This window comes from Dromaius novaehollandiae, chromosome 7 (assembly GCF_036370855.1).
Source record: "Dromaius novaehollandiae isolate bDroNov1 chromosome 7, bDroNov1.hap1, whole genome shotgun sequence".
Classification (NCBI taxonomy): Eukaryota; Metazoa; Chordata; class Aves; order Casuariiformes; family Dromaiidae; genus Dromaius; species Dromaius novaehollandiae.
The window spans coordinates 7,514,295-7,540,556 of NC_088104.1; the positions used below are offsets into that span (position 1 = coordinate 7,514,295).

General features: G+C 41.7%; 1 protein-coding gene across 2 annotated transcripts in view; it reads right to left on the bottom strand.

The window, feature by feature from the left end:
- Nucleotides 1-26,262, bottom strand: part of THSD7B (thrombospondin type 1 domain containing 7B) — a 329,723-nt gene that overhangs the window by 84,688 nt on the left and 218,773 nt on the right. For both annotated transcript variants that reach the window (XM_026123469.2, XM_026123470.2), the window contains exons 14-15: nt 17,840-18,034; nt 13,178-13,441 (exon numbers count right to left, since the gene is read on the bottom strand). In XM_026123469.2, the coding sequence (XP_025979254.2) occupies nt 13,178-13,441; nt 17,840-18,034 (459 nt within the window). The remainder of the gene's footprint in view (nt 1-13,177; nt 13,442-17,839; nt 18,035-26,262) is intronic.

Here is a 26,262-nt window from a genome sequence, read left to right on the forward strand (position 1 = left end):
GGTTCACTCATTTGGTTTTGTCCATGTCCTCCTCAGACAGCTCACTCATCCGTCCCATCCCTCTTTTCCTCTCCTCTGCAGAACCTGCTACCAAAACTTCTGGTGAGTTGCCACGACCTTCCACAGAAAAAGACCTCCTCCTTTCCCCAACCCTGCTCAGCCTGTTTTCTATGTGGTGTCATGCTAATTCTTGAAGGCTCCCTTAACATCTTTTTTATTCCTCAAAATCTCAAATGCTGCTAAACCAAAGCTCATCTATTTCAGAAACAATAGATGGGAAAATCTCTGTATTACTTGAATCAACAGCAAGTTCTCAAAGGTCGCCGAGGTAGAGCTGTGGACACAGATGTTACGTGAGACAGCCACAGGAACACCAATGCATGGGATATTTAAGTTGGCACTTTCAGTTAAACTACAGGGTATAGTCCTGAGCTGGCCGTAAAAAATTGAACTGGATGATCAAGTAAGATTTTTATATGTATAAGTGCAATTGTTTTACGACTGAGACATTGCCAAAATAATGGGATGAACAAATGCATTTACCTAGGCTGCACAGCAAATTTCACTATTATTTATTCATTAAGAACAAACAATGTGCTTGTTGCTCTGCAAGCCACAAATGGAGTCTCTTCCCTATGGCGTCCATAATGAACGAAGCACCCACAGAATGTATCGAATGTAATGGGAAGGCTCATATACATGATGTAACAACTAATATTCTTATCTTCTCTGTGCAACACAGAGAGGAGGCTTTAGAAAGCAGCTGAACAACGTGAGGGTGACGGTTTGGTGGGTGTCCAAGGCAGAGGGCTCAGGGCAGGTAGCAGGACTGCACTGCTGTGCTGGAGGACAGTTTTGCAGCAGCCCAGTTTCTTTGCGTCCCCCTGAACATTCACCAAGGGATCGTGGTGGGAGAAGCAGGCAAGTAAGGGGATTACAACCTAACGTAAGACACTGGCACCCACCCGACTGTTGCACTTCCAAATGGCAAATCCGCGAGGCCCGCACAGCGTCAAACAAATGTGCCGAAAGGATTCCAAGCAGCTGACTTAAAAGCGATTTGAACGTGAACATTTCCTCAGCAGCTCTGGAAACAGATGCACTTCTAATTGAATTGGCTTTGAACTCATTTGTAGCCACTCCGGCATATTTCATCATTTCAATTAACCAACTTCTAGCAGTTCTACCCTTGTTTGTAAACCTTGAGGTGCCTCATAAAATTCAAGGTCATAACTAAGAAAGGGACAATTCTGGATGTCACTCCAACTGCCACTGGTAATAACTAATTTCCCTCAGAGTCCATAGGATAAAAGAGGTCCCTCTTTAACAAACAAATGAGGGAGCACCAGAGCCGACACTGCCATCGAACAGCCGTTTCTTAATTACACAGACCAAAGGTAGGGGAAAAAAAAAAAGACTGATTCGTTTTGCAATTAACATTCACATTCATTTGGCAGTTGAATGTGAAGAAGGTAGAGCAAAGCCGGTAAATCTGTGCAGTCCTGGAAGTCTAACAGCTCCGACCTCACTGCTGAGCCCTGGTAGACTCGCCGCGCGAAGGCCATGCTCTGCTCCGCGGGCAGCTCTGGGATCTCCTATGAAACAAACCCCGTGGTTACCTCCGGCACCTCGGTATTGCATGCAGACCAAGTACACCTTCAGCGAGCAGGCTGCCTCCGCCATGGGCCACCGCACTGCTGTTAGCATTACGAGGTGGGCACCTCCTTCTACGGTCTTCTGAGGCTGTTGCAAGGATGTACACGTTGAAGTGACCCAGGCATACAAGGGTGTACAACTGAAGTAACCTGAGCAAAGTCCAGGGGTCTTAAAGTTGCTAACAACATCAGCTGCATCTGCAAATAATCCAATATTGCCAAGGAATAAATGCTTACTCCCTTTTTTTCTCTAATATGCAGTGATTTGAGGTGTTTTAGGCATTTTTAGCTTGCCATCTGGGAAACTTAAAAGATAATATAATGAATATAATTAATAAACACCAACCAAAAAAAACAACAAAAATGCCTTTTACATCCAATATTTTGCAAAGCTCAAATAATGGACCACCTTAGCTGATGTATTCCTGCCTGCTTTCGCTCTCCTTATGTTGTAAGAGACTGATTAGAGATTCTAAATAGACCAGAGAGTACTTGTAAAAAACGCTGGTAAGTTTAACTCGTCGTTATTGTTTATGAAATTCATCCAAAGGTTGCTTTTATTGTTCAGTTTCACAGCCTTTATAAATCCTGACGAGGCAATTAGGTTGATGCTGGCTTTGCATTATAATTCCTAATTTCTTTTGATTTTGCATCACAGTTTTTCTCCTTAAAGAAATTGCAAGTTTACACTTAGTGTTGGCTTAAATGTAAACCATGACAGTTGATAGATTTAATCTTTTAACTAAACATTAAAATCTCCATTAATTAGCACATTCCACACAATATACTGTGAAACAAACTGAGAACTCTTCTGGAGAAGAGAGACTCTTCTGAGAGGAACTTCTCATGCGAGCAGCAAGCGATTGACCATACGAATCTCTCTGCAATCCAATTCCCAGTGCAGCTCTGGAAATCACTCCCCTTCTCTGGGAGGTCCTTCCCCATGTGAATGGACGGCCCAGCTGCTTGCAGGGCCTGGCATATTAAGAAAGTCTGCGCCAATAGACTTCTGCGTTCATTTACCAGGCTGTAATGCTCTTACAGGCTACTCAATCCACAGCAAAGCAGATATTTAAAAAAAGAACTGAGATAATCCTTGTTTATTATTATTATGTTTATATAATAAAACAAGGCTTCTGCAATATATCGTGAGAACAAAATTAAATTGTCGACAGAACATCAAATTCCCTTCTTTCTCACACATCTGACTTCTCTCAAAGGCCCAATTCCACAGTAGCTGCAAAAACAGATGTACTTTGCAGCATGTTCTGATCATCAATATAGATCTGGGCTATTCGGACCGCATGGGAAGTCTCTTCCAGAGCCAAGAGTCCATCACCAGGAGAAAATTGCCACCAAATGGCAACCAAAAATACCTCCCCCACCAGTAAATCATATATGGCTTGAAAGTCAACGGTTTCAGACTCTGCTGGAGCACACTCAGAAACTCAATTTCAGAGTTTGGGACCCTCCACTGAGGATATCTTTCTGCCAGTTTCTGGGCACACAAAGCTAGGCATTGTCAACACAATATGCCAGCTCATTTCAGCTGCCAAGTAATGACCCCGAGACAGGGACGAGCCGCATTTGGATGACTTAACTCCGACAATAATTGCATGGTTTCCTTTTCACAGGATGGGAAGTGCTGATGCAGTCCGGTGTAACCCGATAATTAGCAAATATTTTGGACTATGATACTGCTACTGTATCAGACAAAAGCTACCACATGACTTTGCAAAAGAAAAGGAACGCAATCAAAGCAATTAGATCAACATGCAGTAAATACAAGCAAGGAGGTTCATGACAATGTGAACAAAAACTTACCTCTTTCTTTTAACAGAAAAAAATGACTATAAGGAAGAATACCCTGCTGGACTGGCAGTCATAAATGCTTCAGGTACTTTACTAGTCTTTGGTTCTTGCGCTTAATCTTAATGACTAGCATAAAACACCTCAGGTGTTTTTATATTTTACGAACTTTGTATTTCATTCTTGTTAAGATTTTAAGCAGTCTCAGTGCACTAAAGAAGCAGCAGCAGAAATGGCTCAGGCTTGATGGCTCAAAATCAGGAAGAAGAAATGAATTCTCTCTCCCTGGGTTGTCTTCATGCTCCTAGGATTTTAATTTACAAACGTGAGATATATTAACGAAGGTAAGGTCCTCTGTTTAAGAACAGGTCACCCAACCCCTGAAAAGGCATTCAAGAGCTTCAGTGGCAGCACAGCCTTCTGCAGCTTCCCCTTCCCGCTTTCACAGGCGGCAAATACCCTCCAGTGACACGGTGACCTCGCAGATCAATACATTTAAATCAACACACTGCCTTAATTCCTTCTTGTCTCATTGATGCTAAATGAGAAACCCAAGTACATACTTTAATTATACTCACACTATTTTAAGATGCCACTAACCATTAACAACCTTAGGAAAATTTATAAGCGCTTTTCTGAGCGTCACAGACAGCTACCAAGGTTCGGTGCTGAGGCTGATTTGGTGGAGGCTGTTTTAGCATGATGTCTAGCCTGCACTGATAAGGAGTTTCCCTAGGTCACCTTGCTACAGAGGCAGGCATATAAAGGTATCTGACTTCCTTAAATAAAGATGCACTTTAAAAGATATCCAATGGCGACAGTGTTTTAGGACAGGGAACAGCCCTGCTGATCTTCCACAGCTTAGACACGGGCACTGGGAGAACAGCAGAGCTCATTCAGATGATGAAAAACACTTGCACAGAAGCAGGACATTTCTGTGATGTAGCCAGGGCCCAGCAGAGAGTCTTGATGACGTCCTCACGGAATATTCTGTCACTTCTGCAGCATGATTTTGAGCACTGGAGTTGCGTAGCTCAATTTCTTCTGCTGGAGACTTTCCTGGCCAAAAAATTCAGAATGAGGCCAAAAGAGATACAATCGCGTTAACTGCTACAATTTTTGATGGTTGCTCTCCCATGTTACCAAACATTACTGAGGTCCAAGATTTCATGGAGGGAACCTCTGTCTTTAGCGAGGGAGATCAGAAGTCTGGCAAACTAAGCTCTTAGTGATTTCATTTATTCCCTCCTCACTTCCAAATTCAGATGGTACTACTTTTCCGAGTTGGTCGCTCAAACTCCTCGATCAAGCAGACTATATAAAGCATCTTAAAAGATATCCTCTGCTAATCCATCTCTTCCTTTCACATTGATTTTGTTGTTGTGTGCAGTGCACCAGCAAGCTCATTACTGCTCATTTCATTCAGACACTGGTCCACATGCAAAAAGTTGAATTATTATTTTTGGAGAACTCTTGTTCCATACGTGCAGAAACAGATGACTTAGCTTCGAAAGACCTTCAGGATATGTCAGACATGAAACCCCTTAACACTATGTGGAACCAACCAATACGCCTGCTAGTCCAGCTGGCACAGGGCTCCCCACCAGGGTGAAGACACAAAACTATGACTTTCCATTTAAAAAACACCGATTTGCCATCCATTTATTTACCTGAGAGTCCTGCTCACCAGTCACACAGAAGGCAATCACATTAAAAAGACTGAAAAAACCCATGCAATACCTGAGAAGAATCCTGTAAATTCCTACTAGTATATGTCATTTTTCACTAGTTACATATCTCTCAAAGGGATCATGATGTTCCCCATTAGCAGAAAAAGCAGACACCTTAAAACTTGCATACACAATTCATTAAAAGAAAAAAATAGGTATTTCCTCATCGTTCCAGTAAAACATACTAAATGGAATGATATAGGAGAGAGAAATGTTAATTCTGACTCTATCTTAGTACGATAACATTTTATTAGAACATTGCTTTATATTAGGCCATATCTGTGATAAATGAGTTATTAAGGATCTAGAGACAGGCTAAATTTCAAAAAGATACTCTTCTTGTAGCCGATTGCAGAAATCAGAGTCGCAGACTGCCCAGCGCGTTAACTTGCTATCAAAGCTCTCCTAAACCGCTCATAGACTATTTCCACCCCGAGTTACTATTTCTAAGCCAAAAATGTTCCCATTGAAGGGCTTAAATCAACATGTCAAAAATAGAGAAAAACTAACCACGTTCAACAAGAGAAAGAAAGGGCATGGACATGAGCCAAGGTGGCTCAGTAAGCGAAGGCTCACGGGGTCTCGGCTGCTCCGTGGGCCTGCCCCAACGCGGGTCACGCTCCCCCCATCTCTACCAAATAGGCGGCACAAGCACGCAGCCAGGATATACTCTGAAAGCCTGCAGCCTAATTCACCTTAGAGCAAGCTGTTGGGCCAAGGAGTAGCAACCAGAATTCAGCATCCTGGAAAAGGTCATATTAAAGCATCGAAAAGCCAATTTGGAGATTAGCAAGAAGTCATTCCTTCTCCCAGTCCGGTACTGCCGCCTGCTCAAAAGGGTCACTTCACACAACGCAGCCAAATGCATGCAAGACAGACAGAAGAAGAGATATGCTATAAAGATTTATATTTAGACTCGAGGAACACCAACACACATCATCATGACTAAATGCGGCCCCTACAGAGGATGTTGCTCATATAGCTAATCCTTTAAATATTTTCTCGAAAGATGCACACTTCCTCTCTGTACAAAGATAAAGATCTGGTGAATGTGCATTCCTGTGTATTAATGCCTCCAGGGAAGTCTTACCTTGTTTTAAATAAGTTTCTTTGATAACCAGTTTGACCCATTTAGAAGTAAGGCTCTTTGATGGCTTTTTACCTTTGATTGTTTGGCCAGAGAAAACACAGAGAACTGCAGTGTCTGAACAGTCGGTTTCTGATCCAATTTCATTTCAGAATTCTTCTAACATCCAGGAAATAAGCACTATAGCCAAATTTTCATATGGTGTGTAGACTTTGGAAGAAAGGAAAGGAAAAGGTAGGAAAAAAAGGGTTCTTTAAGCACTGTTAGGAGGGCAATATGTAAAAACCCTGTAGCCAAACAAGAAATAGAGGGAAGATCCTCTAAAAGCTCTAGCTCTGCTTATAATTTCATGGGCAACAGCAGCTGTAATTAAGAGCGTCACTTTGCACTCAAGGAAATGCAAAGAAATGCCTGAGATGTCCAGAGGAGAACCCAGCTGGGATTTCAGGGCTAAATTTAGAAGTTGTTTAGGTATGAGATAGAGGACAAGTTGTCACCGGTGACAGCGGCTTTGAGGAATGCTGAAGTGGGGCCACAAGGGCCCAACAGGCCTGTCCTGCAGCTGGAAACGTGCCCCAGCAGCCCGCGATCCAAAGCCAGCCTTGATGCCCTCTCAGGCTGAGCAGACCGGCAGAAAAGAGCCCTGGTGCACAAAAGGGTGAATTTTCAGCGGGAACATTTTCCTCCAAAAGCCTTTTAAAGGCTTTGTTCTCATAAATACTAGTCATTCATATTTATATGCACGGATGCGCATGGGGAGACGCTAGCGATAAGAGTTTGGTATATTTTTAATTGCAGTTCTGTCTCATAATACTCCTATAGCTTATTTATAATAAATAGGCCATTGAGAGAAATTCCACAGACAGACACAGAAGAAACCACAGAGGGAAACAGGAGTTTCGTATTTAGATAAGCACACACGCCAAGCAAAGGAGGTGCAGCAGAAGCCAAAGAGCTGGCCTACATGTAATCTTTAAATGATAGTGCCGCGACCACCCGTTACTCCCACACTTTTAGGGCAGAGGCGGCATGCTGAGGCTCTACGTGTAAGGTCTAGAGATGGGAAGAGGAGAGCACAGCCAGCATTGCTGATTTTTGTTAGGAAAGACAGAAGGCAGTGAACTGCCTCAGTTGTAGGTTGTCTGTAGGATTATTATGACATTTTTTGGAATTAATGGTGTGTGGAAAAAAAATGAAATTCCAACATCCAACTTCATTTAGGTTAAGAATAAAATTCAGTGCTTAAAAATATTTTCAAAAACATAGGTGAAATGGGACTAAAAAAAAAAAAAGCCCTGCTCAGAAAAGTTTCTATTTCAGAAAATCTTCAAAACAAAAGCAGGGAATTCTGCAACAATTTCATTTTTCAAAATAATACTGATCATATATGAAAAAATCTATACCACAGTAAATGCCAAAAGAGATACACTTTCAAAAACATACAGCATTTGCTTGGTGCAGCTTTTCCATCTTTTTTTTCCAAACCTGCTACCCTGTATAAAAGGTAAGTACACTATCAGTGCAGGATTGACTTGGATCACATTTCTTTAATGTATCAAGTTCTGCTTATAGATTTTTGAGCTACATTAATATTATTTCTGCAAAATGACAGTTAATTCTGGTGATTAAAAGCTACCTGAAAATGTCTCACAGTCTCCTAAAATAACTCTTCTTCTTTTAACTTGCATGCTTTTAGCATCCTCCTCCTTCGAGCTGGAAAAAAGTAATTTTGCTAAATACTGGAATTACAGGTATTGCTTTAGAATTGAAGGAAAGATTGCTTTCATATAACCAAAAAGATAAAAGACTGAGAGTCGGAGAGCACAGGGATTCAAACACCACAGAGTCTGAGAGTGGGTTCTTACGTTAACTCACAGGTTAAGGGCAGGCAATTTCGATTAAGCGGGTGGCCAGGACTTTCAAGTAAGGGAGCATAAAGCCCCTAGGAATGCCCTGGATAGAAATACAGTAGTACTGTGTGCTGACCTTTCGGAAAATCAAGCTTAGTAAGACTTGATATTACATGGTTTTAAGCAGTAGGAGTTGAAAGTCCTGATCCATAACCTTTGCATACTGCCCTAAATCTCTCAACTTTAGGGACACAGTTAATCGGGAAGGAAGAAGCACCTGCACTAGCGGTGAATCCTGGTCTGATGTACCCCACAGGGGTGGGCATTCTTGCTGCAACGTCAAAAATTCTCAATTTTCACGTCATCAAAACTTTTAAGTCCTCCTGGTGCATCTGTCTGCTAATCCCACCCTTCCAAGTCCAGCAATCGGACTGGGAAGAAGCGAGTGATGTCCTCACATCAGCAGAGGTGCTGGGGAGCCTTCAGCACAACCTCTGTCTTCGATTTGCACAGCTGCAAACAATCACATAACAACGTACCATCTTGCTACCATGAATAAGGAGGTAAATTAGCATCCCTCTATGTCCTTCATAAATTTAGAGACAATTAAAGCCTTTTAAGGTGACTGTAAGTTGTAGCTAACTGCTCTATGATTTAAAGCCAAGGTCTATGTCTGTTGTATCATTCTTCCAGGTTTGTGTTGTTGCAAGCAAAGCAGAATTTGAATAGTACAAGCACAGTTCGTAAGTTCTTGCTTTTCATGAATTCATCATCAGATCAAAAGGAGAACCTCTGTGTAAGAGCATGGAAATCTCCAGCCTTTGATTTGGAACAGATGAGGCACCCTATGTTCTTCTAAGATTATGAAATACCCTGTTGGCATAGCACAAAAAATGAGTGGCAAAGGAACCGCATGAAATAATTGAAAACAAAGGAGGTGGAAATTCAAAAACAGTACCAGAAACTGAGATGACAGATTGAGAGAAGTGAGCAAGCTGCAATTAACAGGACAATTTTCACATCCAAAGAGGATGTTCCACCAGCCAACGAGCGCATGGCGAATTCCCCTGACCCTCTGAACCAGCGGAGAGCTGAACGCAAGAATAATTTGGTCTTCTAACGGAAAGACTACTTGATGCAAAGCACACTGGCTGGAGACAGATACCTCTGTCCATAATTTCATAACTGTATTTCCAAATTAAAGTAAGGAAAAGGAGTGTGAACCAACTCCAGGAAAAAATAATCAGCCCAATTTTGAAATGGTAGGTCACTCATTTCTTGAACTTACTAAATGGGCCATCAATGAGAATGACGACACCACTAAAATAAAGTAGTACAGTTATCACAAAAGTTAGTCATATGAATAAGGCTACTTTGTTTTTTCTGAACATCAGAGAAAACTTTTGGTGCAGAGAGCAACAAAACTCGGGAAAACCTGGGATTTTTATTTTTTAACTTATTATACCTACTGACCATGAACTATCCCAAGATAAAATCACGGTGAGGACACGTAAATTGGACAAAGTGTGACCTGTGCACCTACCTACGGTGCTCAGCTGCACTGAGTCAGGCCAAAGGTCCATCTAGTCCCATATTCAGGTTCTGACAGTGGCCGACAGCAGAAACTGGAGAAGAACAGGCAAGCTAATAGCAAGTGTTCATTAAGGCAAAGCTGAAATGCTTTTGTCTTCATTGCCTTTGGACATCTGTGTGTGGTAATTACACATATAAGTATTATTCCCCATATTATGGGGAAAAAATGTTTTCTGTTGAGAAGATGTGCTTAAATATAGTTACAGGTAATAGGCTGAGGAGTACCTGAATCTAGATTGCTGACAAGCACAGATGAACAGGCTTTGAGGGTTTTTTTTTTTTTTTCTCCAAGTTGCAAATGTGGAATTTCCCATAAAATTCGCTGTAATATCAGGGCCTTACGCGCTGAACCCCTTCTGAGCAGTGATTAATTCTTACACTAGACTAAAACTCATAATACGTTCACTTGGTAACTATGATACATTCACATAATACAATGCATTGATATGGGTGAATTAAATCCTACTGAAGCTGGTAAGTTTAACAGCCAGCTTTCAGTCAGGATAAGTAAAAATAATTGCTGAGGGAAGCTAAGAGACTCAAGTTTGCTCTCTAGAAAAGCTACAAACCGACTGTTCTTATTGCCATGCACTTTGTGCTCGCAGCATTATCAAGTCTGGGACAAATCTAAATCTAATTTTTAAGGCAAGGTTTGTAACACTGAAGTCTGTCTTTCTACATTTTTAAAACATCTTCAAAATGACTCAGCAAAGAACTAAGTTTTAAGTCTCAGAATTTCTCTCTTTTGTCCTGGTTCAAAAGAAAGGAAGAACCCCGTCCTGCAAAAGGAAAAGGGCAGGAAACAAAGAGAGGTCGGGAGACCTGAAAGAAAGAGAAGAGGAACATGCTTACCCACCATAAAGCAAGAACAATGTCCGAACATCACAGCAATTGGCATTCAATAAATTAGGTGATGGCTTAATTGGATATAGTCAGCTAGCAAATGTCAAAAGGTCATCTGATACTAATTGTGAGCAGGCCAGAGTTACTTAGAAAACCCTTTCATGAATGATTTCTCAGGGCTTAGCAATTTTGCATGCTTCTCTGATTTGCTCTTCTCTATTATGGTTGAATAACATTCTGCTAATTATTAATTGGATAATGATTTGTTTCTACAGCTAACTGAATAATGTGTTGAGAAGTACATTTGGAAAGCTCCCAGCTCTAGTGACCATAAATATTGGTTGTACCTTCACTTAAATAATATGGTTTGGAGGCAGGTCCCAAATGATGGAAAGGGAACCTATGTCCCTCTGCTCAGTAGGCCCAAAGCTGTAGAAAAACCTATGTGCTTGGGAGAGCAAGGCAAGGTGCCCAACACTGGGTAGCAACTAAGAGAAACAACCTCAGCCACCTCTGGAGACACAGGATTCAAATCAGGGAAGGTTTTGGTGGATCCCTTGCTATGGGCTGATCAGGAGCTCCACAGGATGCTCTGGCTCTGCAAGGGTCCATGTCTTACTGCACTTCTCCCCACGCCAGGGTGACATTGATTGTTTCTTATTATGACAAGGCTGTCCTGAATGCCTTTATTAAATCAGATTCTCCATTCTGGGAGAGCAAGATCCTGAACATCCTGAATATTAAACTCCGGCTGGCTGGAGGTTAATACTTCACCCTCAGGGTAACGTTGCATGGGCAGCTAGATGGTGGGAACATCTCACCCCTCATGGCCCTCCCACCTCCAAATCTAAGGGGCTTAGGAGAACTCTGGAAATAGATTGCAAGCGGGAGGGCATACGAAAGGGCTCTGCTGTACAGTATTGACCACCCCTGCAACCTCCACTAGGGACCCTCTGCCAGGGCCATGTTGCAATCATTGCTACTCGGGTAAGAAGGTGAAGACAAGAGAGCTGACAATAATCCTCTTGAGCTGGGATCCCACTCTCTACCACCTCCCTAAGAGAAGCCTGACCATTAAAAATGCTACATAAATATCACTGACAGAAAACAGGCTTCAAGGTTATTCAGAGAAGCCTCCCACATAGACGAGCTCCTCTTTTTAACAGCAATAAAAGCCTCGAGTTTTTCCAAAGAGCAAGTCACTGCACAGACAAACCCACCTTTCAAAACCCAGCAGCTCCCTTTTTGCAGAAGAAAAGGCATGTTGTGGGGGAAAGGTATGGTATTCCTCCTTCGCGGGACACAGAGGCGTAATCAACTGGTACAACAGCACATTGTTGAAACACAAGCCACAGAAGCTGCTTTATGAATCACTGCAGGCAGCTGGAACAGTAATAAACAGCTGCATGCCGAATTCACTCTCGGGCTGAATCACTTCATTAGGTTTTTTTTTTTCTTTTACCACATATAGCTCAGATTGCTGACCCTCATCCTGAAGACCCTCCACAGAGCAGCCCCACTTCCTTCCCTGCTCCCTTTTCCTCAGGAACTTTAATGGTTCCTGATTGACTTATTAATCTCCTCCTGAAACTTCATTTCCCTTCTCTCATCATACAGCTCACCAACAGCCTGCCAACCCACTGTATGACATTGGGTAGTGTCCTAGGCTTTTTGACTGGAAGTTTGAGAGAGCATTAGTGTTTTCTGTGGGTTGTAGGAAAGCTACACGTTTGCCCCTGCAGAAGCCAAGGTAAGATAAGAGTTGTCTGTAAACCAATTTAGAGCAATGATTTTGATAAACTGCAAATTATGGAGACTAGGAGAGAATATCCTGATGAAATGACATTTCCTGTTTGCCCCATTGCTCTCTCTCTGCCCTATCTCCGAGGCATCTGCTTTTGTTTGACGTGGGCTACTTGATTAAATATAAGAATTCAAGCAGCTGCAAGGACAGAACCACAGCCTAAAAGCCCAGCAAGCTGGGAAACTGGAATATATGCTGTGTATCAATGCAGGCTGGAGGATGGTAGAAAAATTGCAAGGATGAGACCACTGACTGCTGAAATCACGTGTCCTTGGCAGGGGAGACGGAAAGGGACATCACAGAGCCTTTGTAATTAAATATGGTTGTCTCAAGCAAATTCCCGATTCCCACATTGGAAACAACTGTAAGGACTGCAAATTTAGTGAGAAAGAATAAAAATACATCAACAATTAAAAAGTGAAGTAGGAGATATGTTCAAACAAAATGCTGACTGACATACAGCTTCTCCTTCTAATTAAGCTTATACTTTTATGAGATTTTAATACAAATAAAAGAAATCCATCTGGTATCCTGGTTTTGTACAGCCAAGTTTAGCGCTGTTCTACTTTATTTCAATTGTAGGGAATGTCATAAGATCCTTATATTAAACTGAAGAAAATCTTAGTACTAAGAGCTGCAAGAAGATATCAGAATCACATTCAACATTTATGGCAACTTTGTGAAAGCTGCCCCAATCCAGCAAGGACACAGGTACACACATAAGACAGGGCCCAACGTGAACTGTTCAGTAGATAATTCTGCTCAGGATCAGAGTAGATGTGTTGTGCACTTAAATATCTCCTTACCAGAACTGCTACAGTAGGATGGTTCCACAAGTCTGCCAGTCTTATCATAACAGGCAATAGCTCGGAGTCGAACACCTTCTCCACATTCCTTAGTGTCTCCATGAAGTCTCATTCCTAATTGCAGCTCTGGTTTACCTCCTTCAATAATGCAATCTGACCAATTTCCGTGGGGCTGGGAGGTAAACATCTCACAGGGGCACAGCTCGGTTTCAACTTGAGGATAAACTTCTGTATTCTGGCATTTGTCTCGCTTTCTGCTTCTCCCTGTTCCAACCAGAGAAATCTGCTTGTTAGCTTAACATCTGCTGCTTTTGATAACAACACGTCATATTATTTATACTTGCAGGAATTCAACACATCAGAACCAAGACAATCTGAATGTTAATATACAGCAATGCTTCTGAAGCATCTATTAGCTCCTGCCAGTGCTTTGGAGTACGAGGACAACGTACTTATCTCCAGGGGCAACCAGAGAAGTTGGAAATACTGTTGTGATGGATAGGGCACTGAGCAAAATGCAAAGTCTTACTGTAGTAATGGTCTGCTGAGAAAATTCTTTGTAGTTTTATATAATATCATTTTTCCCTAATTATCTGATGCAAACAAATTGATTGTCTTGTCTCTATTCCCTTTGCAATCAATGGTTGCTAGGGCAACTTGCAAAAGAGTCTACATTAGTCAAAACTTCTTTGAGGCTACTTTACAAATCAGTTAAGCACGCACTTTGCACACGGACTGTACTTTGAAGAAATCAGAACAGATAATGCTTAGTAAGTTCTTAGGTCTAGAAAGCATTTCAATGGTTACATGTGGTTTAACGTTTTCTTTTGCTCTATTCCTTAACAGGTTTTAAAACAAGGCTGTTTAAAGATCTTTCCTCTTCAGGAGCTTCAGGAAGCAGAAGAACGTAAATAAAACTACAGTTGCCAACTCTAATAAAACTACAGTACAGCTCTTTGCAACTGGACTCTCCAGACCCTGCTCCTGGAGGACATCTACATCTCCTGCAGGTCCCAGCTACCAGAAGAGAGAAGGTAAAGGGCAGAATCCCTGCTCCTGAATCCCTACGACTGCTCCAGGGAAAAACGGTCTGTGTACAGCCTCTGAAAGGTAAAATCAATGCTGTTCTTGGCATGGGCTAGCCAAGGCAAAATGGAGCAATCTTTAGGCTGTCTGAACTCAGGGATGTCTTTTTAGTTGGCATGCACACAGAAGGGGAGAATCCATCTTCAGTAACAAACCCTATCTATATCACAGCCTCAAAGTGCTCCTTTGGGATTCTGGACAGTCTAAAAATACTTTTGCAAAAAGCTTTTAAAGCTGTGATATCAAAAGAAATGTTTTCTCTTTGCTATTGTACACAGTGAGATACTAAAAACAAACAACTAATGTATCCAAACAACCCTTTTTCTAGTCCTATACCAATAAAATCATTCCACCACGTCAGGTTGAGCAGGAGCTGGCCTGTCATCAGTGCAAGTTTTTTTGCATATACGCGTGTATGTCGGAAGAGAAGGGCACGTACTGTAGATCATTAATATTATTGTCCTTCAAGCCCTACAGTTCTTTCAAAATTTTATTTTCAGAGTTCCAGGAAAAGCGAAGCTTGCAAGCACAAAGGGATACCAAAAACAAAGGAACCCAAATAACACAGACATCCTCTCTCAGCTAGCAGTGCAACGACAGTCAAACTCTAAAGGCATTTATGCAGCTAAATTTTAGGCACATAACTTAGTGTGCCAGATCTGCACCAGCCGCAGAAGGTGCTTGCGAGCGCTGAGGCAGCCCCCGGGGAAGCCCACCTCGGCGGCTCGGCACAGCCCACTTCAGCTTCTTCAGATTATCCTCTCTAATACCCAAATTACAGCAAATATTTATGAACAAATTCACATGAGGTGCAAGAGGTAGGAGTCTGCATACTTCAAGGAAAGTCTTTTAAAAGACTTTGAATAGACTGAGAGCTCTCTAGTGGCATTTAAAGTATTTCATATTTGACAAGCTGATAGAAACCCAAAACTCCATCGGTGTGCATGCAGAGAGGCCTGGCGTATTTTGCATCGTATTAGTAAACATGGGATCTGGGAGCTGGCTACGTCCGCATGGCTTCTAAGTTTCGCCATTATTATGTGAAGCACATCAGATACAAGGAAGGATGCTAATAATCTCACACTTACACGACACTTTTTCCAATTTGTCCTGCCATCTGTTATGTAGGAATCTTCCCTCTAATGAAGTTGCTATTAAAGCCCTATTTTGAGGGCAAAAGTGACATTCATTCCAGGCTCATTACAAAGAAGTAGTTTTAGAATTAGTGATGGAGATACTTTTATCATCTTCAGGGACTGGTTTAAAAATTACTAGTAAAAATGCCATCGCCAAAATTTTCAAGGACACAAACCCTTCAAATAAATAGTATTTTCTTTTTCAAATTGAATTAATTTCTGTACGTTAATAAATATTATATGCATTCCATGTTATCAGATAGCACATACTATATAGTAAAATCATATGAAATACTAAAAATTTACCTAGCTATGGAAAATGCAGTTATATCCATAGTACAGTGAATACTTGACTGTATTATTAACTAACCAAAGACTTGCCTAAAAAATTCCATTTTCACTATAGCGTCTTCGAATTTTCTTGTGTTCTGTAATAAGTCTTTTGCTTCTTTAGTAATGACCAATTTTATATGTAGAGTCTATGATTACTTACAAAGTAAAATGAATAGTACTATCAAAAACTGAGTGGGAGGCAAGCAAAGGCTTAGCAAACAATTACGAGATTCCCACTAAATGGCATTGTTAATGAACTCTTATAATGAAGTCAAAGCATTCATTTGAGTATAGACATATGGTGTCGAACAGGGTACCATTTATACAATCTTGTGAAAAAGGTGAAATACAAATGGATAGAGGACTCTTAACACCATGAAGTATTTCCCAAACAGCACTTTCTTTATATCCTTGGACTGAGTCCATCTGGACGAGATTTTTTCAGGACTTTTGGTCTCCAGCTACATGAAGAGGGCCAGCTCCAATTTTCATGTTTTATGCAAAGACAGTTCAGCAGCAGTCTCATCCAGCGCCCCTTTGGAGCGGTGGTCAAAGCAAAACCAATGTCCAATTTCGTCCTTGCCTTGCTGCTCTCTGGATTTCTCTGCTGCCTCCCAGCACCACTCGGGATATCCGTTTCATTATAACCACTTGCTTTGCAGAAAGCCTTGGCTGGGAGAGAGCTGAGCAGAAAAGGGCTCCTTCCCATCCTGAGGATGGGGACCTGATAAAGTCGTATTTACATCTCCCAGAGGGCAGAGCTGCATGGCCTTTGCTCAAAAATGCAGCATGAGTGAAGATAAAAGCATCGAAACCTGAAGATCGGAGACCATTTTTGGCCCACTTAATTGAATGGACCTATGTCTGAGGCAGAATGGAGTAAGAAAGGGGATATTAAGGACCATAATTTTGTGTAACTTGCACACACATATGTAAAGAAAATTCACTTTCAAAACATCAAAGTAGTAACTACTCATTTAAATTGCAGTATATTGCATTTTCCATGAGATCTGGCATATATTTTTCTGATAGGGTTGGAGGACTTCTATTCATTTAAAAATACAGGCATTGAAAAAGAGAACATTTTAGAATAAATTCTTTGACAGAAACAATAGAATATCTTACAATAACGACTCTTATGTAAAAGAGAAAATCTTTATCCTTTAATGAGCCATACTCATGCATAAAACATTTTGATTCCATTATGTTTGTATAACGTGATTGTAAGCTACTCAAAACTTGGATCATTCCATCAGTAACAAATTGAATAACCAAACAATTGCACAGAGTAGATATTTTTACAACATTTAATTTTTTACTTAGTGGTATAAGTCCTTCATGTTTCCCCTCTAGTAATGGAGCAAACTAAACCCAGCTAAACCATAGTACTTAAATGCAAAACAAATATATGTGAAGTTGAAGTATGTAGGACAACAATAACAGTAAACTTCCGACAAACTTTCTAAAAAAAAGCATAATTCATTTGGATTTGATTTAGCCAAGTGTGGAGAGGGAAAGACAACTCCTAATAAAACAAGTGGCCCTGAACTATTAATGTTCTCCAGTTTTAAAGGTTTTCCGTTTGGCCAGGATTCAAATAACATAATTACAAAATACAACAGTAAGTACGGGAAAACGTACCGTGAAATAGCTTGAACTAGAATGCTTTATTAATATATATTAAAAAAATCAAACAAAACGAGTTTAATGATATCGGGTTTTCTTCATTCATTGTATTAATTTGTAGTGTTGAACTACTGGATACTGCTGAACACAAAACTCTCAGCCTTAAACTTCACCCAGATTTCACCTTAACAGTCTTAAAGAGAAGAATACATTGATTTTTTTCTTGTATAAGAAAAATGGTCAAATATACTTGCACACCGCATAGTCGCTGCTTTATTTGGTTTATGCCCAAACCGGCTTGTATTTAATTTACAGTGTATATGAAACGCTTTGTCTTTCCAGCACTGAGTTTTCTGCACTATTCTCCCCCTGCAATGTGCGTGCATAAAGGCAATGATCAATACCAGATCAAAAATCAATTCACCAACATCTGAGAAACATTATCTGCCATGAGATAAATATTATAAGAGATTAACTATACCTGTGAGTGACCGTCTTCTGCTTTTCATGGATTCACAGTCAAAAGAGCATGCTGTAAATTTAGACCAAGGGGTAAATGTGCAGTCATCTGTGCAGGGAACGAGACAGTCTTGCACAAGAGAAGGCATAGGTCCTGTCCACTTCATGCATTCAGTGACATCTGCAGAGTCGTTATTCTCCGAGAGGCATGTAACAGCTGAAGAGTAAAAGTACAGAAATTTTTATATTACTTTATATATTGGATTATACTCTACTCAGTTGGTACTTGTGCTCTATGTGAGATTCAATCTTCTGGGTTAACAGTATAAAGCTGATTTATTTTTAGGTCATTATTCATGTATCACTCAAACCTGTGCTAGAAGCTTCACAAAACCATACAGACACATCGTTATTTCAACAAGTTTGTTATCCACATCATGATGTAAATGCGGTATTCTCAAGGAGCTGCTCCTTGTGTGTTGGGGCGAGAGCAGAACAAACGATGACATTTGGTCAAGGCCAGGACTCCCAAGCTGTGATGCATGCACCATCCACGGAATGGAAATTACCTCATTACTTCATCCACAGAGTTAAAAAAGAAGAAAATCTACCACCTTTTCCATGTAAGATGAGGGGAAGAGCTGTCTGAGCGGCAGATGCTACTCAGGCAGCTAAATGCTCCTTGCGGCGAGGACCAGGTCTCCCCCCAAGACCTCTAGGTGAGAGCTCCAGGCGTCACGCCACCGAGCAGGGCTCTCCCTCTCCGGCCGTATGAACCTTTACGTCTCTTTTGCACTAACAAAGATCGTCAGGAGGGAGGGCAAGGGCGCTGAGGCTGCGCCCGGCAGCCAGGCTCCCTGGCTGGGCGAAAGCGGGGAGGTAGCTCCACCGGGGGAGGCCCCGGGCCTCTCGCCTCCTGGGCAACCCCTTGCAGAAAGGGGACGTCAGCAGCTCCTGCAGCCACCGCAGTTCATTAGGAGCCTGATCTTACAGCGTGTAACGGGCTTGATCTGCAAGCCCTGCTGAACACAGCCATTAACAAGAAAGAAAACACCTACTTCCAGGGTCTCAGCAGAGGAGAGAGCCGCCCCACCCGGCCCTTGCCGACCCACAGCGCTGGCAGAGCTCAGGAACGCACAAGGCTCTTTGCCCCTCTCCCAGCACTGTCTACCCAGGCTGCAGCCCGGATGCAGACGGGATGCAGCGCACGTGGGATAAACCCCGCTCGGTCCCCTGCCAAAAGCTCCCAGTAACGGCACTGCAGAGCCATGATGAGAGGACAAAAGTATTAATGCAAAAATCTCAGTCACAGGTGGCCTATAATAAAATTTGCTAAAGTTTCAGTGAATTAATAATAAGTAATTATAATAAATAAAAATAGCCTGCACGTCATGGAGCCTTCCTTTCATTTCATTAATAATAATTAATTCTCACAAAATCTCCAAGATTATAGGCTATTTATATCCTACATTGTAGGTTAAACAAGGCAAAGACAGGTCATGACTTGATTAAAGTAATAAAGTCAGGGACAGACTCAGGAATTGAATCTGGCCCCAAGGGTTTAGTCACGTCAGACTCTGATTTCATTCAAGTCCACACATTGTATCATAAAGCTACAGACGATGAAATGATTTAATCCAGATTTTATTATTTAACAACCTGTGATATTATTTTATGGAGATTCCTAAATAATTCAGGTTTTTGAGGTTACATATATTTTTTTCTTGTTGCCAACACTCAATATAACCAGGAGTGCATGAAGAAAAAGAGAAATATTACTCATTGTTTTCTTATAGTTAAAAGATTTACTGGGGTGTAACTCTGCAAAGAAGTTGCAAGAACTTTGGTTTTTAGCTACAGTATTGCATGGGAGAAAAGGATGAGGTGGTCACCTGGAAATAAAAAGTAATTTATTAAAATGTACTTGGATTTCTAAGGAAAAATCAGCATTTTAAAGAGCATGCAAAAGGCAAGCAATTGCTAAAGTCTCTTTAGACTCCAGTGAGAGTAAATCAGCATATTAATAACTACCTCTAAATTGCTGATCCTTGCCTTTCACTTCCAATCTTTTTGACCCTTCCTATCTCTCGGCACTGGCAGCCAGAAGCTTGGAGAGATTCCCGCTCTCAATTATGAAAGCATGAGGACAGAGGTCACCAGTCGGTAGGAGAAAGCGCAGTAATTGCCCTCTCGAGGAGGGTTAAACAAGTAATAGACTCCGATGCCCAAGGTCTGCAGAGCCTCATTACCCTCACCAAGGACACTCAAGAGGAGGCAACACAAGGTTGTCCATACGAAGCGAGGCTGAGCGGATGCAAACACCCTTTTTGGCATTGCCACAACAGCTAGTGTCCGCCAGAAATGACCAATATCCTACGCTGCGGGACCTACAGAGCAATGTTTGCAGTTGCATAATAAAAAATCATGTTGCAATATTTACTCTATCTGACAGAAGACCACAACTCATTCATAACATTAATTAATGGAGACGCAAGTGATGCAACTGTTAAATACCAGTGGTAAAACAGACTCTCCATGCTGCAATGAGTTATTATCGATTGGCCTGATCCTCTGCACAGATGTCCTTAATTTTGAGCAAACAAATAATTCCCTGAGTTCAGTGAGGCTGTTTACATGCTAAAAGTAATGAATATATAGGAATGTATGAGATCAGGGCAAATATTTGACAGAAATTAGGGAGCTTAAAGAAATCAGTGGCAATAGGAAACAAGGGTAAAGGAAAGCTCAATTAAAACAACAAATAACATAATGGTAGTGAGTGGCTCTTCAGATCGTTGCGTACACAGGCCAGGGGACAGAGAGGCCTTCCTTGGTTTAAGCGCACAAAACAAGGGGCCAGTCCTGGCACAGGAGGGAATTCATTCCCGCTCAGAGCTCGCTAACATCTTCCGAGATGATGCCAGTGCATGACTTCTTCAGTCTGGTCTTAATTATCTTCAAAAGCCTGAACTGAATGTACCTGATCTTCTGAAGCCCTTTTCAGGGCGTCAGTCATAAGAGATGACGTGATTTCTTATATATGCTGTTTGAGGTGAGCAGCACGAATTGCTAAAACAAATTAAATAATAAAGCAAATGCCTACTAGGGGATTTTAATGGACTCATAAGTAGCAGATAGGAAGCTGCACAGCTGTAAGTTTGCTCATGGAAAGAGTCATCTCCTCCTTGCCTGTTGCAAACTTATTTCCCAGTTAAGTTACCTCTATCTTTTAAGAGAAAAATATTTTCCAATGCAGAAGTGCCTACTTCTGGAAACAGAATGAGGCAAATTTGGTTTGGGGGGAACTTTAGGAAAGTTAGTAAAATTATTTCTCCTTGATGGTTTCAATCTACTGATTGGTTTGGCTTTTAAGTGTTTTCTATTACAAGAAAAATATTTCCTCATAATCCTCTGTCCGCTTTTAAATAAACCCATAACACAAAGCATCTTCTGCTATGTCAACATCCCAATTTTTTTAAGCAGAATAACACCGAAGGGCAAATGCAGCCCATTTCAGCCCTACGCACTGAACAAGAAAAGAAGTCACATCATAACTATAAATCCCTCCCGGACATAATGTGTGATTTCTACCATCTCTGCAGCATTTTAAATCAACACAAATGTATGAATAGAAACAGCTAATAACAGGACACTGCCAGATAAAGGGTTTCAAATTATAATCTTGATTCCCACAAAGAGGAGAAATGCAGGATTTCCTTCCGAACTCCGGCTGCTCTTTCTTATTACTACCAGTAAACACCACCAAACTGGAACAAAACACTTGGGGCCAAGCTCGAGAATGACAATTTAATGCCATTCTGTTGATATAAATACAAAACAATGGCTGGCACACAGAAAGTACATCTTCTTTCATAGCAATAAAAAGGAGAGGATAGTGAATTAAACTGAGAGGTAACCAAGTTTAAGATGTTAAAAGGAAGTATCTTTTTATAAAGCAAAGAGTTGATGGTTGACTGGCTGCGGGCGGGTGTGCGCCTGCCATCCCGCGCCTCCGCGGCACGCTGCCCAGCTGCCTGTTTTCAGGGCACAGCTGGAGATGCGCAACAGACAGCTGGATACACCCAGCAAGGCGCCAGCACAAATTAGTGATTAATATTAGCAATGTAAGTCGCTGCAGAAGCAACCCCTTTGACTCAAGACAGAAATCAATCGCTAACTGAATGGTTTGGGGAGGACGTTTCCCTTGTTCCCGGTACTGGGTCCTGTCCGGATACCGAGCTATGACTGCTAACAGGTTCCTTCAGTACGGCAGTCTCTGTCTTCATGTTTTCTATTTACACACGCAACTACATTTGTAAGCTGTCATCTTAGCATATGGCATCTGGAAGTGATATTCTTTAACTACATTCATCTTTTAATTAAAATTAAATAGCAGACATTTATTCTATAAACTTTTACATGGCGAATTCAAATGCTTTTATGCTGTCAAACTGTGGAGATGCTGAATACATCTTTAGAGGACTTTCTATCACTCTTGAAAAAATATGTGGCCATCAAACTGGTGGAACTTGCATGTTCTCCACTCTTGAAAAAATATGTGGGCATCAAACTGGTGGAACTTGCATGTTCTCCATAGGTGTCTGTCACCTGCAGTGCTACAGGCACTTCTAACAAAAACAAATACATTTAGAAAGAAATATTATGGGCACAACATTGCAAGCAATAAAAAAAGATAACATAAATATGGTTCCTCTTAAGCAAAAATCCAATTACAGACATTCTGGGTAATCGCATTCATTTACCAAAGTTATAATCAATCCTCCTTCAAAAACACATTTCAGCAGAGCGAAAGGGTAAAAAGCTGAAGAATGTGAATATCAAATACCAAACAGTGACATTATATCATACCGTGGCACTTCAATTTGGGGTACCTGTATTAGAGGTTTCGTAAGTCTGGAATTAAATGTCGCCAGAACATCTGAACACAACGCCCGCTAACCCCAGACAGGTATGCCCAGGCTGGACACTAAACCTACGCTATGTTCCAGGGTCAATCACATGACGGGACTTAGCACTCATATAACAGGATGCCCTACAACAAATAAGAGATTAGACAAGATGATGCAATAATCTTTCGGGGCGTGAAATTTTATGAATCTGTGAAAAATCAAAGCCAGCATGTAAAGTCAATGTAATTGTTTTAATGAAATGTTTATCTTCATATTGTTCAGAAAAATTCTTATTCTGCATTGCATAATTAATATCATTACCCCTCAATGCAACAGTAACTAGGTAACATCATTATCGCTAATTGTATGTGAAAAAGGAGTTCAGGGATAATACACCTTCTAAAATTAAGCAACTTTAAAGATCCAGACTTGCTGAGTCTAAGCATAGTCTCATAAATCATGACGATATCATTTATTCTCTATGTTCATGCTCCGTCATACTTACAACTAGTTTCTCCAAAATCCCACGTGGAGCATTTTCATTATTCTCGGTGTGATACACAATCCCTAATCACAGAAGGCCTTTCAGAGACCATAAGCTGTGCTGCGCACAGAACAGAAAGACCAGACACTCTGCTGAGACGCGGATTCAAGCTTCAGACCCTGACTGCAGAAGGACACATGCATGCGCTTAACTTCACTGCTGGGAACACTGCCCCGAGACCGAGCGGAGCTCGCTGCAGGCAAGCGAAGGACGTCCGAGGTCTGGGCTTACCAAAGGGAACCACAATAAAAAATAAGTCAGAAGAAAAGAGCAAATAATGCTGGGAAGGACATCACAGGCAGAAATCTAGTAAAAACTACTGATTTGGAACAACTAGTTACGCAGCAAGGAAACCAACTTTGAGATCACCAGTTTTCCCATTTCAGAATTAGTAATGATATCTGCAGTAGAACTAAAGGGCTAGCAAATTCCTCCAAATGAAACACTGAATAAAAAGAGACCCCAAAGATCTTGTCCTCTAAACATGCAAAGGCCCCAGATGAGGGTTGGGAAGCAATAAAGGTGGGAAATGCTAACAGGAATGATAAAGGAAAGCGATGGCAATGATGTGAATGAAACGGGCCGGGAAGAAGAGGGTGGGAGGAAGGTCACATGTCAAGTGTCATTGTGGAGAAGGGACTGTAAGAAGAGGAAAGGGAGGAGGGTTGGGACAATCAAGAGAAAAAAAAAAGAAGCATGCAAAACAAGAAATCCTTTGCAAGGCAAAAGGTCCATGTTTTAGCTGCAGTTTGGGCTCTGGGTTTCTTGCTGCAGCCTTCCCACAAACATATAGGTATCTGGGCAAAAGCCTGGTGGATCTAGGTACGCTCTCCCACAGCTCCATGCCGCTGGCATTCACCAGAGGGAAGGGACTAAATCTTCCTGCACGCTCTTCGCCGGTGCAGGGGTCAGAGCCTTGCAGTTAATACCCAACAGCGAGCACGAGAACACCCCGACTTGCCTGCAAGGGAGGAAGCACCTCCGAGGCTGCACGCGGAAAGCAGCACGAGCCGCGCAGGCCGACCTCGGCAACGTCATGCCCTCGGCTGGACACGCCACCAGGCCATTTTAAAGTGAGTTGTTAGAGCACAAATGTTCTTTGGTACTTCTGGATGACATTATCGATTATTTTGGTTAGGAATAGGTGATCGCTGACAGAATTCAGCTGTAGATGCCAATTTACTAACCTATGTGACTGGATGTTTTGATTTGTACTCATCCTGGAATCAACACCATCCACTGCTTAAGAAGAAACAGAATAAAAAGAAATATATGGCTATGAGACTCATTTCTCCTCCCACTCAAACACTGAATACAAAACATGGGATTGACACATCAGTGCCTAGCACCATTTTCATTTTAATACAAGTGTTTTCTTATTACAGTGGTTCATACTCTGCATGGCTAGAGAGACAATATAATATGATTTTTTAATGTTTCAAATTTACTTTGGCCAGTGAATAACTGCAATCTGAGTGCTTCCTCCTCATTATGCTATCAATCTAAGGAATCTTTCACAACTTTTCCCTTTTTTCTGATTTATTATAGGTTTTGAATTGCCTTTACTTTCCTTTTCTATTAAAAAGAAAATCAATGAAAGTGCATTAGATGATTTATGAAATAAATTATACTTCTGCTTCTTTCAGAGAACAAAATACAAAAATATACTTTCTTTTTTTTCCTCTTTCTGTGGCCCACAGCTAGTAGAAGAACTAGAGCTCAGTTTATCTGTAGCACCAATCACGAGGTTACATTTAAGATGAATTATTTTTTGCCCAACTTGAAAACAAAAGTAAGATATCCTGTTATGAAATAAGGAGAATTAAGCATGCCAAATAAGACAAGAGATACAAAATGGAAATCAAACACAACATTTACAGTATTTCCTGTAACTCCAATCAGAAAATCACTTAGCCGAACACTTGGAAAGCACACACGGTGCTTGGCCTGGGCTCTGCTGTCACTTGCCACTGTATTTAGAGAGAGCTGGATGAGCTTAAAAACATGAGAAATCTAATCCAGCTTGCTCTGTTTCAGCCAGGTCCAGTTTTTAGCAGCACCGTATGGCCATCTCTCATGGCAGGAGCAGAGCGCTTAACACTGCAGCCAGCTACCGCGGCAAACGCAGCCTCGGGAAGGTCTTGGAAGACACCCAAGCCCTCGGCACGACTGTAAACTCGTCAGGCCAAATGGACATTTCAGTCTCAACCCTGGGTATCAGGTTTGACAAAATTATCTGTTCATATCATATTTCAGATAACAGGACATCAGAAAATATCGCACTGTAAGGGTTTAGGAAGATATATTTGAAAACCTTGTAGTGGAAGGCAGGCACTCTGCCATTTCACTCCACCTAGTCCTTTACAGCAAAGTCCAGATATTAAATCCAGAGCACATAATGCACCAACATATATTACATCTCCCCCAACATTATATTAAAAAATACTATGGTCCAAGTTAACATATGGAGATTGTCCTCTCCCCTTCCTGCTCAGCTCCCCGCTCCACCTCAGCGCTGGCTCTTGCCTTTGGGGCATTCAGGACGACTTGCTCTTGCCTGCCAGTCACAGACCGATGACTCGCCGCGGGGAACGGAGGATATACGGCCCCTTCAACACCACCTCGATTAATCCTGTTGCCTCCCACTCCCGGGTGCCTGTCCTCCCTCCCGCCCCGCATTAATTCTGCTCGCAGTGCCCAGCTCCAGCCCTATCAGCTACGCTCCCAGCCCCACGTAAATCTGTCCTCCAGGCACTTCGCCTTCAGCCTAACCCCATTTATTCTGCCTCTCAGCACCGAGGCACCACAGCCCTCCCAGACACTTGATCATTTCTGCCCAGCTCTTCTCTCCCTCTCCTTGGAGATTAGAGGCTGTAGAGGATCTCAGGGTCTGGTGACTCCCAGGTGTTTCAGAGGTTGTACAGGTGTAGTCATGGGAGGCAAGTTGAAAAATCTCAACTGCCGTCAGCTATACCAAATGCTGTGTTGTGG